General features: G+C 28.9%; 4 protein-coding genes across 4 annotated transcripts; 2 read left to right on the top strand and 2 right to left on the bottom strand.

Annotated features, from left to right (window-relative positions):
• Positions 1 to 204: 204 nt before the first annotated feature.
• Positions 205 to 1,160, bottom strand: OCT59_025584 (uncharacterized protein). Its single transcript, XM_025312420.2, has 5 exons — positions 1,081 to 1,160; positions 983 to 993; positions 789 to 885; positions 657 to 698; positions 205 to 572 (listed from the first exon to the last, which is right to left on the bottom strand). Exons 1-5 carry the CDS (start codon positions 1,099 to 1,101, stop codon positions 525 to 527), a joined length of 219 nt encoding a protein of 72 aa, XP_025189697.1. The 5' UTR covers positions 1,102 to 1,160; the 3' UTR covers positions 205 to 524.
• A 479-nt stretch (positions 1,161 to 1,639) lies between these two features.
• On the top strand, positions 1,640 to 3,348 carry OCT59_025583 (uncharacterized protein; the record flags this gene model as incomplete). The annotated part of the gene is made up of 7 exons (XM_025308940.2): positions 1,640 to 1,659; positions 1,802 to 1,849; positions 1,977 to 2,439; positions 2,554 to 2,658; positions 2,869 to 2,946; positions 3,024 to 3,160; positions 3,234 to 3,348. 7 exons carry the CDS (start codon positions 1,640 to 1,642, stop codon positions 3,346 to 3,348), a joined length of 966 nt encoding a protein of 321 aa, XP_025189698.2.
• Positions 3,349 to 8,000: 4,652 nt separating this feature from the next.
• Positions 8,001 to 8,905, top strand: OCT59_025582 (uncharacterized protein). Its single transcript, XM_025323805.2, has 4 exons — positions 8,001 to 8,162; positions 8,294 to 8,344; positions 8,403 to 8,487; positions 8,577 to 8,905. The coding sequence occupies exons 1-4, from the start codon at positions 8,060 to 8,062 to the stop codon at positions 8,737 to 8,739; spliced, it is 402 nt and encodes a 133-aa protein (XP_025189700.1). The 5' UTR covers positions 8,001 to 8,059; the 3' UTR covers positions 8,740 to 8,905.
• On the bottom strand, positions 8,837 to 10,578 carry OCT59_025581 (uncharacterized protein). Its single transcript, XM_025323806.2, has 3 exons — positions 10,050 to 10,578; positions 9,738 to 9,974; positions 8,837 to 9,652 (listed from the first exon to the last, which is right to left on the bottom strand). Exons 1-3 carry the CDS (start codon positions 10,573 to 10,575, stop codon positions 8,883 to 8,885), a joined length of 1,533 nt encoding a protein of 510 aa, XP_025189701.1. The 5' UTR covers positions 10,576 to 10,578; the 3' UTR covers positions 8,837 to 8,882.
• Positions 10,579 to 10,806: the final 228 nt, after the last annotated feature.

Raw genomic sequence — 10,806 nt, 5'->3', positions numbered from 1 at the left:
AAAAATATTTTGATTCCTGCCAGGTTCGAACTGGCGACCTTCAGCGTGTTAGGCTGACGTGATAACCAACTACACCAAGGAATCAACTTCGTTAAAAGCGGTGCTATAAATCATTATTTATATATATTTATATATATCAGCATTTAATTTTTTTTTTATATATTATATATAGTAGTTAAAATATTTAAAATAAATTTCGCTTTTGAACTAAAATATTTTACCTTTATTTTTTTTCGTAAAGAACATCAATCAGATAAAAACATAAATACAATAAACAATTATACATAATAATAATTACATCATTTTTCACATGAAAAAAAAAGTACTACTACACGAGGAAAAAAAAAGAAAATTCAAAATAAAAAATACCCTCCGAGTCTCACCCTATTCCAAAATAATTTTTTTTTCTAACAATTATTTTTTTTTTTTTGATCTCCAAGAAAGAGAAAGACTCGGAGGATTCGTTAAAATAAGTAAGCTATAAAAATGAGTTAGTAAAAGATGATCAACTGCTGATATAGATTTCATTGAAAATCTTTTTCAGGTGGGATAGTTTCTTTAGGATGTTTTGCCTAATAGTTTAAAAGAAAATAAAGGTGAAGATTAAAAATTTTTTTTTTTTTTTTTTGTAAAATTTTCTTTATAGTGTGATTTACCTCCATATGTTGGACAATGATTTTATAATTAGCTACAGGAGTCTGATCAAAAAAAAAATATTTTATAAATTATATATTTTATAGGCTTAAATAAAATACTTTAATGTTTTGTTGCTAAAATGTACTTCTTACTTTACAAACGGGACATTTTAGTTGCAAACCCGCAGCACGAGCACCCAATTGAGATTTACCTCCTTGTCTATTTTCGGCTTGTTTCTGAGCCTTTTCTCTAAAAAATATTTAATAATAAGTTATTAATAAATATGAGAAAATATTAATTAATGAACTCTTAATAAGGTAAATTATGGCAAATAACCTAAACCCACCTTGCTTGTTCCTATAAACAAAGTTTAGTTTAGGGAAAGGTGTACATAATTATTTATAACCTTAATAAAGTATTATAAAAATAAATATGACTGCATACCTTTTGTTTTCCCCTGGCCATTTACTAAAAGCGCCCGAATGGAAACAAACTCAAGGATGCAAATTATAAAAGAAGAAAAAAGTTGTGTAATAAAAAGAAGATAAATTTTATGTTATATACCACAGACCCTATGATCTGTTCCTGATTTGATAATTCAATATCAAATAATTCGGTGATGAATTTCCTAAAATGGATTACACACATCTAATTGTTGAACTTCCATTATATTATTAATTTTTAAATCCGGTTCATTAAATAAAAAGATTTTCACAGTTAATTAGTTAATTATGTGGGTCAGTGTAAAGTTTATAAGGTTATAAATTATAATTATTATGTCAGGATAAAAAATCTTGAATTATAACAATTTTACTGTTTGTTTTTTTTTGATTTTTGGATGATCCCACTTTGATCCTTTTGTAACCAACAAATGAATAAAATCCAAAAGGTTTGTGCAAAAAGTGATGACGCGCGATGTTGTATAATAATCCAAATCAATTCAACCAATAAAATATTAGTCTTACCTCACACAATGTGAGGCAAAAGGTCATAATGAATGAAGATGGATGGAAAGACTGAATTGTAATTTGATTTTTCGGAAATTTTTTTTTTTTTTTTTGCTTAATTTTACAACTCTAAAAAAACTGTAATTTATTATTATTTTTTTTTCTAACAAAATACATTTCTGAATAATTTGACTTTTTCCTTTAAATAAACTTTAAAGTAATATAGAAAAATTAAAATTAGGAATGGAATCTGTTTGGAAGCGCAGGTATAAAGAGATTTTAGTAGTAGATTTTTTTTTTTATTTCTGATCAAAAAAAGATTTCCTTTATATATTAATAAAGAGATAGATTACTAAATATAAATTAAATCTTTCCTAATAATTTATAAATTAGCAACCGTTTAACTGTTAACACTGACCATAATTCTGCAACCACCACAACCACAACTCCTACAGCAATAACCCCAACTTCAACATCCTCAACAAAACTCATCCAACTTCAACGCACAAATTCACCAAATGGAGTTACTGCCAGTATGGCTGCTTCCACTGTTCTTCTAGCACCGACAACGCCCCTGGGAATGGGTTCTGGTTTGAGTAATAGTAGCAGCGGGAGCAGTTATCTTGCTAAACGTATGAGTATTTCGGGTGTAGGAGAAGATAAAGATAATAAAGAAAAAGAAAATGGAAATAATAGTAATGGCCTGGTATTGACGCGTCAACAGTTCACACCGAGTCCTACTAGTGAGATTCATCCATTGCATTTTACTTGGGTATTCTGGTTTATGCATCGTAATCCTGGGAGCAAAATACTAAATTACGAGAGTTCTATGAAAAAGATTGCAGCATTTTCTTCGGTGAGTCTATCGAAATCTAGTATGGATTTTTTTATTTTTTTTTTATACTTCAATTACTTTGTTCTTTTTTTGCTTAATTAATCGTTTATTAAGTATTTTGAATTTTTTTTTTAGATAGAGGATTTCTGGGCGGTTTATAGTCATCTTCGAAGACCTCATGAGTTACCTAATATTAGCGATTATCATCTCTTTAAACAAGGAGTTAGACCTGTTTGGGAGGTTCGTGTTTATTTTATTTTATTTTTTTTGTATTAATAAATATCTAGTTATCATGACAAAAAATTTTCATATTAAAATCAAAAAAAAAATAAAATAAAATAAAAAGATATTATATGATTTAAAATTAATTATAATCTTTTTTTATAAAAACAGATATAAAATTGTTTTTATTTATTTTATTTTTATTTATTATTTATTTTTCCTTAATAGGATGATACAAATATTAATGGAGGTAAATGGATTGTAAGGTTAAAGAAAGGTTTGGCAAGTCGATATTGGGAGAGCTTGGTAAGCTAATATAATTTTGATTTCTCGATAATATTATTAAATTATTGTATTAACTTACTATGAAATCCTTGAAATAGGTAATGGCGGTAATTGGAGACCAATTTGATGTTGGTACGGAAATTTGCGGTGCGGTGCTGTCCATCCGCAGTTCGGAGGACATCTTGTCCCTGTGGAATCAGTCAGCGCACGAAGGAAGAATTAATTTAAAAATAAGGTTTTGTTTCGGATAGTTAAGTTTTTTTTTTTGATTTATTTTTAATTAACTTTCTTTTTTTTTATTTCCTTAGAGATACCATGAAGAGGGTTTTGAATTTACCCTCCGAAACTATTATGGAATATAAAACACACAACGATGCTTTGAAAGATAATTCTAGTTTTAGGAATACTGACGTTTTTCGATAAAAAAGTAATTTTCTAAAAAAAAAAATAATTAATTATTATTAATCAAATATTAATAATGTTCGCTTCTTCTATTTGAGAGTAATAACAGATTATCGTTTCTCGGCTTTTTCGTCCTAAAAATTAAAATGTATTTTGTTTAAGAAGGAAAAAAAAAAATAATAATAACCGGAATATACATATATATATTACAGAAAGTACAGAAAAGTGACAAATTTGTCTGCTTAATCAATGAGTAAAAATTTTATCTTATTACCTTATAATAAAATTTCACGGCGCATACAATTCATAATTCATCACATAATGATTAAGTTAAGTTTACGATTATCAATGTATGCATGCTGATCGGTCCGATTTGATGTATGATCTGTGTAGCATCAAAAAAGCATAAAAGGAACGCTTCACGAAAAATATGTATTTCATAATTTTTATTGAAAGTATTAAATAATATTAGTCTATTATAGACTATATATAGACTACTAATAAATACTATAAATACTAAAATAGTAAATACAAATAAGTAATTTGGACATAAAATAATGCAAGCAATACTCTGTTTCTTAAAAGGTGTGTACAATAAATCCCCATGGAGGATAACCTTGAAGAGTTTTGGTTTGTCAGGTAGAAAAAGGTAAAAGGGAACGTAGATATTCAAAGGTTCTATATATCCCGAATTTTGAAAAATTCACAAAAAGGTTTAAATCATCATAAACATTTATGAATTAAGTCAGTATTATTAAAAAATATAATAAAATATATATTTTTTTTATTTGAAATAAGCTTTTTAAAGGGCTGTATTTTACAATAAATAACCTTACCCAAGTTTAGTCTTCTTAGAAGCACTACTTGTACTAGCATCATCGCTATTATCGTTTACTGCAATATGTGGCGACGTGCGTTTAGTACTTGAAGTTGATATGTCTGAATCATTTAATGGGGAAATGCCCCAATTACCCTGAATGTCTTCTGTATTTTCATCAGATTTATCAGAGTTATTATCATTCGAGTTTGGCCATGAATTATCGTCATCTTTAGGTGTTTCGTATTTATTTCCGAATTCAAATTCTATCCCTTCAATTGTAGTACTACTTGGCTCATCATTTACATCTAAATACAAATGGATATAGCATGAAAACATGTAAAGGTTAAATTAAAATGAAAAAAAATTCAAGACTCACCGTTAACTATTTTATCCTCATCCTCTTGATCTTGTTCCTCTTCAATCTCTGAATCGGCATTCACTATTGCACTTATCCAATTATTCCAAGATAGTATCTTGATGTTTCCTATCTCTTTTGTTATATTCTTTTCCAGAGCTATCTGATATTTTTTCCCATTCTCCATATAGTCTGAAAATAACTTGGTATCACGTAATAAACCTTCAGAAACTTTTCTGACTTTCTTATCATCTTTAACTATTAGCCAACAATGAGTATCATCAATCCATTGAATGAATATGTTGCCAAACTCACCAAATATTGTATGAAGAATCGCCTGTGAACAAGACGTAGGAATATTTGATAACAAAAATCCGTTTGATTTAGAAGGCGGGACTATATATGTGAAAATAATTAAACGAATTAAAATAAAATACTAATATATGCTTTTTTTAAAAATTCTCTCGAACACTTACTTCCATCATTGCCATCTAGACATATATATTTAAAATCAGATCTCAACAAATGTAATTTATTATAAAAACGCGTTAATTTCTCGGTCTTAAATAACTTTGTAACCAAATTCGTATTTTCTTCATCAATGTATTCATGTCCCTGCTTCATTGAATCGTCAGTATATTCCGATAATTCATTGAAAACGTTAGAGTATATATCTACATCTTGCTCTTTTTTCAAAAGTTACTACATTAATTAGAGAATATTTCAAATTTGTAGGATGTTTTAAGCTTACCTTTTTCATTTAACAAGAATACTGCTAATCTTATAAAATTGTATCCGGTAATGTATGCATCATATCCAGCCTCATGATTATGCGATATATCGTTTAGTGTATAACGAGTGAATTGTGGATCTAGGACTGTAAATTATTGTACAGATATTAGCGAAATGAACAAAAAAATATTATCTAATAATAAACTAAAAATAAAAAGGCCAATTTTTTTCAACCAATTTTCGGGGAATCTTCTTCAAAAGGTGGTGTTTGTACAATATCTAAAATAGCCTGAACTCCATTTTTAGGCATCAACTCCTGATATTAAGTTAAATATTATATGGCATTTTATTATATATATTATTCTACCATTATATATACTAGTTACGAATTGAAATTACCTGTAATCTTCTATGGGTAGCTGCTATATGTTTGGTATCAATAACGCTAGAATTTAGAGAAAGAAAATTAGCAATAATTTCCAACTTCAAAATCCTGTTTGATATCTATCAACTCACACTTCAAACAACTCGTTTACGAGCTTTTTCCATATCTTTAATTTTTCAGGTAATTCCTCCCAGAATTGATGTATCAACTGGCACATATCTAAAAAGCAATTATGACCAATGATGGGTTTTTTAGATGTTACTAACAGTTCAATAATGCTACGAAAATTTAAGCTAGCAGACAAAGCCTAAATAAAAAAATGATAATTAAAATTAATGAACGATAAAATATTAGATTCACAAAATCTAAAATTCTAATATTAAACATACATCAGCCGCATCATCCTTTGATTTTTTTTCCTTTTGTTGTTCTGTCATTCGTGAGAAAAAAACGCTTTTTGGTCTGCTCTCTGCCGACGCGAGACCACTGAATCTATATTTTAATAATAAAAAATGAATACTCTGAAAAAGATTAAATATGTATATTATTTAAGAATATGACGAAACCTTTGCCTGTATTCCTGAAAGACCAAACGTTTCTGTTTCATACTAGGAGTTTCCACTGTTAAATTTTCTTCATTCGTATCGCAAAGCCATTTATCAATAGTTGACCTTTCGTTTTGATTTCCCAATTTAAAGTAAGAAAATTCACATCCAAAGATTCTAATTGGAAAGAATGTCAAAGTATTGACTTACATAGTTTTTTCTACGAATGCTTTTGTTTCATTATCCAGCGGGTTGTCTACAAATGAGATAAATATCAATTAAATGATCGAAGGTATTTGATAGGATAATTCGATTAATTACCAATTTGCCTTTGTGCAATGTCAGCTCTTCTTTGTATAAGCTTAATTTCATCCGTTTTATTAAGAAATGGTATACCTTTATAGTTTACATTATAAGATTATACAAATTGTAATAATATTACATTTTGTTAAATCAAATTACAACGCATAAATGGATAATTGATGGTTTTTATATTTCGTACCTTGTGCGATTAATTTATTGAAGTCAAATCCGCAATTTGATAAAAAATGTAAACTGGATCCACTACACATAAAACATATATCATGGTAATCCTTCCTATCGGAGTTCGCTGGAAATATATAAAAGTTGAATGGTCTTGCTATAAAAGTATTCTCCGCTTCCGAGTATGTAAAAGTACATATCCCGAATTGAATTATAAGAAACTAAAAATATGACAAATCTTACTGTTATAATTTCTTATATACCATTCAATATTATAAAGGCGAAAAAAAAAATTGAGAAATCACATACTTTTGTAGCAGCAATTCGAACTTTTGTATATCTTGACTGTGGATCATCGAAAGTTTTTATTCTCTCAATGCTTTCGTTCAAGCCTATTATAATAAAAGAAAGTCGCGTTTTAACAAAGATAAATTATTATCGACAACTAATAATTTATTTAATTTATTGCGCACCAGTCAACTCAGTGTCAATAGCTATAAAATCGGCTCCTTCAATAGCTTCTTGGACGATGGGGAAAAGTTCGTGGAAATTATTTTTAATAATTTCCATATTATATAAATTGTTTTAAAACGAAATATTGAATTTCTTGCTCATAGATCTTTAGGGAATAATTATTTACTGATATTTCAGAACTTTTTATAATGTTTATTAAGTCATTCGTCATAAAGGTTGTAAAAGTTTTAGGGACGATAACTTCACGGTAATTACGGTAATTATATATGACGATTATGACGATTATGCAGTCAGAATAATGCATTTATGATTTGTGTCACGAAACCCTTTGGATTAAGTCCGGACTCCGGTCATTTACTTTTGTTATTGATCAATCCATTGTCATTATTGTCATTGTCTCCCATTGATGGTTTGATGATTAGGATCGCGGAGTTAAAACAAGTTCTTCGTATGTGTTATTATAACTTATAAAGACCGGATGCTCTATACAAAGACTTTCAGAACAATCTTTAGCCGGTCTTTTTTTGCCTTAAAGTCCGAAACATGGGTTATCCTATTCTCTAAATTTTTATTTAAAGCTAATATAAAAGGAGATACACATTTAAAAGACTTTTCTTCAGATAAAATATTATAAACGCGTAAAACAAATAAACTTCTTAATTCCGACTTTGATTATTTTAGGCATTGTGACCTATTTCTACTATTATCGATTTCCAAATAAGGAGAGAATTTTAATTAAAAAAGCGAATTCTTTTTTTTTTAGTAAATAATGGCTTAAACGCGTGTTGTAAGTTGGAGATTTGTGTAATGTATTTCCACTAAAATTTATGTGGAACTTCATTGTTAATCACTTAACCGTATAATTTGTCATTGTCATTTAAAAATTTCACCATTTCATATTTAAAACGTTAGTGGGTTTTTCTTGAAAAATAAATAAGATGGTTCATACTATACGAATTTCGGCTTATGATGAATTTGACGGAACTGTTAATAAAATTGTTCAAGAACGCAAAGGACAAAACATTTTTGTCCTTTTATTCGGTAAGAAAATATATATATATGCATATGTATGTGTATATATTTTTAAATTAAAACTGTATCATGTCACTTGTTTTTGCTGTAAAAATATGCCTTTATTGGCATAACTAATATTTTACTTTTTATAAAAAAAGGTACTGAAAATCCAGATACCGGAAAATCGTGGTGTCCAGATTGTGTAAAAGGTAAATTTAGAAATGCTTTTTTTTTCGGCCCATAATTAATTTTGAATAATTTTCTTAGCTGATCCTTTAATCCGTAAACATCTTGAAGAAGATGCGCCTGTTAATTCCGTATTAATTGAAGTTCCTGTTGGAACAAGAGAAGAGTAAGTAATTTATGAGGTATAAAATTAAAAGTTTCCGATTTAATATTATTTTTAACCGAAATTCAAAAAAAATAAATAAATAAATCTAGATATAAGGGCAGACCTGATAATCCTTATAGGCTTCATCCAAGAATTCAATTAAAATCCATTCCAACATTAATCAAATGGACCGAAAATGTTGAAACCGACAAAAGATTGGTAGAAGAAGAATGTGCACGCGATAATTTATTGAGCGCATTTTTTTCGGCTTAACAGCCGTTTATATGATATACTTGTAATGCTCTGCCAACTTTCTGTTTATTAATGCTAATGTTAAATTATAATACAGTATAGTATATTTATCTTTATTCATTAGTATATAAAATCAATATCATTTTAATCAGAAAATAATAAAATTACAATTTTGCTTTTGATTTATCAGGTTTAAAGAATGTTTCACTTATATTTTTTCTTTGGATTTTACCCGTAGCAGTTTTAGGCATAACATCAGTAAAATAGATTTTCTTTGGTATTTTAAATTTAACAAGATTTTTTTCACAATAATCTTGTAATTCTTTTTCAGTAGTTTGCTGATCCTTCTTCAAAATAACGGCAGCATGAACTTCTTGTCCATACATTTCATCAGGTACAGCAAAAGAAACAGCTTCGGAAATCGAAGGATGTGATAAAAGAACTGAATCTATTTCTAAAGGCGAAATTTTTTCTCCACCACGATTGATTAATTCTTTAATACGTCCCGTTAAATATAAATATCCATCTTTATCTAGTTTACCTTGATCACCTGTTCTAAACCACCCGTCTTTTGTAAATGATGATTTATTAGCTGATGGATTATTAAGATATCCTGGTGTCACATTCACACCTTTAATACACACTTCGCCCTCCTCAGTCGGATTGCCATTTTGATCCAAGATAGCTATTTGAACTCCCTGACCTACACCGACTGAACCAGGCTTATGAGGCAAAGGTGGCAATGGATTTGAGGTCATTTGGTGAGCTGCTTCAGTCATAGCATACGCTTCCAGTACGGGCGCATTATATACTTTTTCAAGTTCCTTTAAGGTACTTGGAGCAAGCGATGAAGAACATGAACGGATAAAGCGTAATTTAGGTGCCCCTCCGCTTGGAGGCGGATGACGCAATAAAATTTGATGAATTGTAGGGACTTTATATTAAGATTGGTATTTGATAAAAAGAATAGGTTAGATGCTTTTCCAGTTCCTTTTAAAATATTATAATTTTTTCCTTACCGGCGGTGTACCAAGTACATCCGTATTGTAAAAAGTGATTCCAAAAATCGGTGGCAGAGAATTTAGGAGGAATTACTACCGTTCCTCCTGATAATAAAGTGGATAACATTCCACCAATTAAACCATGAACATGAAAGAGTGGCATTACTAGCAAGGTACGATCGCTTGGAACCAATTTATATGTTCGGATAATATTATTCATGGTTGTTGTAATATTACGATGCGTAAGTGGAACACCTAAATTTCATTTATTTATTATTTATTAATAATATAAAATCAAACATTTATAGTTCCATTAATAATTAAATTCACCTTTGGGTCGTCCAGTCGTTCCTGATGTATGTAATAAAAGAGCGACATCAGGGGGATGAGGATCTCGGGTTTTAAAATTTCCTCCTTTTGCATTTCCATGAATATCCAAATTGATTTGATGACTATGGTTATCCCATGATATTTCAAAAATTACCGCATTAAAAGCCCTGGCAGCCCGAACTGCAGGTTTATTTTGGTTTACCCAACCTTTTGGTACTATCATTACTTTACTTTTTGAATCATCTATATAAAATTTAAATTCATTTTCGGCATAATTTGGATTTAATGGTGCTGCAATATTTCGAAGTAACGTAAGCGCTAGAAAAGTAATTGTAAATTCTAATGAATTTGGTAATACAATAGTGATAGCATCTTGTGGTTTTATATCACATTTCTCAATAATTTGTTGTTGAACCGATTTAATTTGTTCATATAATTGTCTATATGATAGTTCTAGCCCACTCTCTGGAATAATAATAGCTGGTGAAGTCGATTTATGTGAAAATATTTCTGCAAAAGTCGCCATAGTAATCAACAAAAAAGAATGATGAAATGAAGAGAGAAAGTTTTATATTTATTGATTGTCATCTATGACGAATTTTTGATGTAACATTTAACCATTTAGCCATTACTAATATAGACCTGATTATCTCGGGATTAATTTTTATCATTAATTAAAACAAACAGCTAAATAGTCTTTTCAAATAGGTTTGTAATAAAATAATTTTATCATTAGATCCTGAATGGCTTCAATATT

The sequence above is a fragment of the Rhizophagus irregularis genome, chromosome 5, assembly GCF_026210795.1.
Source record: "Rhizophagus irregularis chromosome 5, complete sequence".
In the NCBI taxonomy this organism is placed as follows: domain Eukaryota; kingdom Fungi; phylum Glomeromycota; class Glomeromycetes; order Glomerales; family Glomeraceae; genus Rhizophagus; species Rhizophagus irregularis.
This window is presented reverse-complemented; position numbering and strand designations above follow the sequence as displayed.

What these genes read in the sequence shown, in the direction of transcription:
- OCT59_025582 (XM_025323805.2), top strand. Translation starts at nt 8,060, where the DNA reads ATGGTTCATACTATACGAATTTCGGCTTATGATGAATTTGACGGAACT. An exon ending in CATTTTTGTCCTTTTATTCG is followed by an intron (nt 8,163 to 8,293) that starts GTAAGAAAATAT and finishes TTATAAAAAAAG; the next exon opens with GTACTGAAAATCCAGATACC. An exon ending in GTGTCCAGATTGTGTAAAAG is followed by an intron (nt 8,345 to 8,402) that starts GTAAATTTAGAA and finishes TAATTTTCTTAG; the next exon opens with CTGATCCTTTAATCCGTAAA.
- OCT59_025581 (XM_025323806.2), bottom strand. Translation starts at nt 10,575, where the DNA reads ATGGCGACTTTTGCAGAAATATTTTCACATAAATCGACTTCACCAGCT. An exon ending in AACGACTGGACGACCCAAAG is followed by an intron (nt 9,975 to 10,049) that starts GTGAATTTAATT and finishes AATGAAATTTAG; the next exon opens with GTGTTCCACTTACGCATCGT. An exon ending in ATGTACTTGGTACACCGCCG is followed by an intron (nt 9,653 to 9,737) that starts GTAAGGAAAAAA and finishes CTTAATATAAAG; the next exon opens with TCCCTACAATTCATCAAATT.
- OCT59_025584 (XM_025312420.2), bottom strand. Translation starts at nt 1,101, where the DNA reads ATGGCCAGGGGAAAACAAAAG. An exon ending in TAAAATGTCCCGTTTGTAAA is followed by an intron (nt 699 to 788) that starts GTAAGAAGTACA and finishes TTTTTTGATCAG; the next exon opens with ACTCCTGTAGCTAATTATAA. An exon ending in TCATTGTCCAACATATGGAG is followed by an intron (nt 573 to 656) that starts GTAAATCACACT and finishes TTAAACTATTAG; the next exon opens with GCAAAACATCCTAAAGAAAC.